The 1,873-nt window shown below is 61.8% G+C and overlaps 2 protein-coding genes across 2 annotated transcripts in view; one reads left to right on the top strand and one right to left on the bottom strand.

The window, feature by feature from the left end:
- The first annotated feature begins 3 nt into the window (after nt 1-3).
- On the top strand, nt 4-1,834 carry RNF26 (ring finger protein 26). Its single transcript, XM_008637008.2, has one exon. The coding sequence runs from the start codon at nt 4-6 to the stop codon at nt 1,006-1,008; it is 1,005 nt and encodes a 334-aa protein (XP_008635230.1). The 3' UTR covers nt 1,009-1,834.
- The window catches only part of C1QTNF5 (C1q and tumor necrosis factor related protein 5), an 8,334-nt gene continuing 8,046 nt past the window's right edge, over nt 1,586-1,873 (bottom strand). Inside the window, exon 4 of the mRNA XM_008637007.2 lies at nt 1,586-1,726. Coding sequence (XP_008635229.1) covers nt 1,586-1,726 — 141 coding nt within the window. The remainder of the gene's footprint in view (nt 1,727-1,873) is intronic.

Here is a 1,873-nt window from a genome sequence, read left to right as displayed (position 1 = left end):
CTGATGTACCTGGTCAACAGCCTGGTCAACGTGTGTCTCATCGGCACCCAGAACCTCTTCACGCTGCTCGCCGCCCTCTGGGACTCGCTGGCCGGGCCCGTCCTTAGGGTCACGGACCTGCTGGCCGCGTTCCTGGCGCACGTGTCCAGCGGCGCCATCGCCGTGTCCATCCTGCTGTGGTCGCCGTGCCAGATGGCCTTCGAGCTGCTCTGCTCCGCCACCAACCTCTTCATCAGCGTCTTCTTTGTCAATGTCTACGGCCTGGGCTTGCTGCTGCTCATCGTGGTGGTCAGCGCCTTCGTGTTCAACCCCGGGCTGCTGTGGACGCTGACGGGATACCTGCTGGGCTACTTCCACACGCTGCCCTCCTTCCGCCGCCTGCAGCGGGACGTGTGGCGGCTCTACCAGATGGCCGTGCTGACCCTGGGCGTGGCCATGACCTCCCAGCCCTGGCGCAGGCTGGTGGACTGGATCCTGCAGGTGACCGACTGGAGCCTGCAGGTGACCAACTGGAGCTGGGGAGGAGGCAGGATGGTGAACCAGGGGAGTGACCACCGACGGGCTGTGGCTGCCCCCAGAGCCCCGGCCCCCGGCAGGGTGACCCCGGGCCAGCTGCCGGCCGAGCAGGAGGAGCAGCTGGGTGCAGAGCAGGGGCCGCAGCCACGGCCTGCTCTGAGCCGTGCTGGGGCAGGACAACGTCACCAGACATCCAGGGAGGAACCAGGCACGTCCTGGTGGAAAGCTCCGAGGAAGCAGCAGCTGAACGCGACAGCCGGGAATGCTGAGGGAACCCCCGACAACGACCCCTGGGTGCTGCTGAAAGAACAAGAGGAGCGTAAGAAATGTGTCATCTGCCAGGACCAGACCAAGACAGTCCTGCTGCTGCCCTGCAGGCACCTGTGCCTGTGCCAGGAGTGCACAGAAGTGCTCCTGCAGCAGGACATCTACCAGCGCAACTGCCCCCTGTGCCGCCAGATGATCCTGCAGACCCTCAACGTGTACCTGTGAGCCCACGGGGGGCTTGGGCTGTTTTCCCAGGAGGTCAAGGGCACCCCTGTCTGCACTTCCCAGGGCTGCCAGGAGCAGTTTCCAAAGAACTGTGGATGGTGCTGGAAGGGCAGAACACTGTGGGGTGTCTGCTGGTCACATTTGCTGCGTAACTAATTGTAGCTCTTGCTAGCAAGCACAATACTGATCTCTGCAGCAGGCTGGAAGAGTTACCTGTTGTTTTCTTTGACAACTTTTGCTGTTTCAAGGCCTCTTGGTTGCGTTGAGCCTGCAGCAGCCTGAGATCCAAAGCAGAGCACAGAAAACTGCTCTGCTCCCTCCTAGCCAAAGCTGATGGAAAGGTTAAAGGCTGTGTCCTCCTGGGAGTCACAGGGGCTGGTGCAAGGCAAGGGAGGTTTTTCCCCCAAGATTTCACTATGAAACTGCCTGGCAGGCTGCATCCAGGCTTCTGTTTCTTCCTCCCACCATCAAAGGGGAGGAGCTCCCTGGGAAAAGGGAAGAGTGCCCTGTTTGCAAGGCCTGGGGAGAGCAAGGAGCACACTCGAGTTTTTTAGTCTTTGCTGAACCTGGCTCTCAGCTAGACAACAGGGTTGCTGGGGTACTTCATCACCCCAGTGGCTTTGCTTTTTGAGGGCTCTCCCTTGCCAGGCCAGCGTGGAGCTGTGATGAACTCGGGCTCCCTGCAGAGCTCAGCGTTGCTGCTGCTTCCACGCATCACCTATGCAAGCCTAGCGAGCACACGTCAGGTTACCTGCACGGGGAGGCGGGGGGGAGTCACTCCTTCTGCAGGGCTGGTGGTGCTGCTTGGGGATCCCCAGAAGTGGCCACCCCACCCCGGGCCCCCCCCCCGCGCAGCCGCGCCCAC

This window comes from Corvus brachyrhynchos, unplaced genomic scaffold (genome assembly GCF_000691975.1).
Source record: "Corvus brachyrhynchos isolate BGI_N302 unplaced genomic scaffold, ASM69197v1 scaffold46, whole genome shotgun sequence".
Taxonomy (NCBI): Eukaryota; Metazoa; Chordata; class Aves; order Passeriformes; family Corvidae; genus Corvus; species Corvus brachyrhynchos.
Note: the sequence above shows the minus strand (reverse complement) of the source record. Positions and strands in the feature narration are given on the sequence as shown.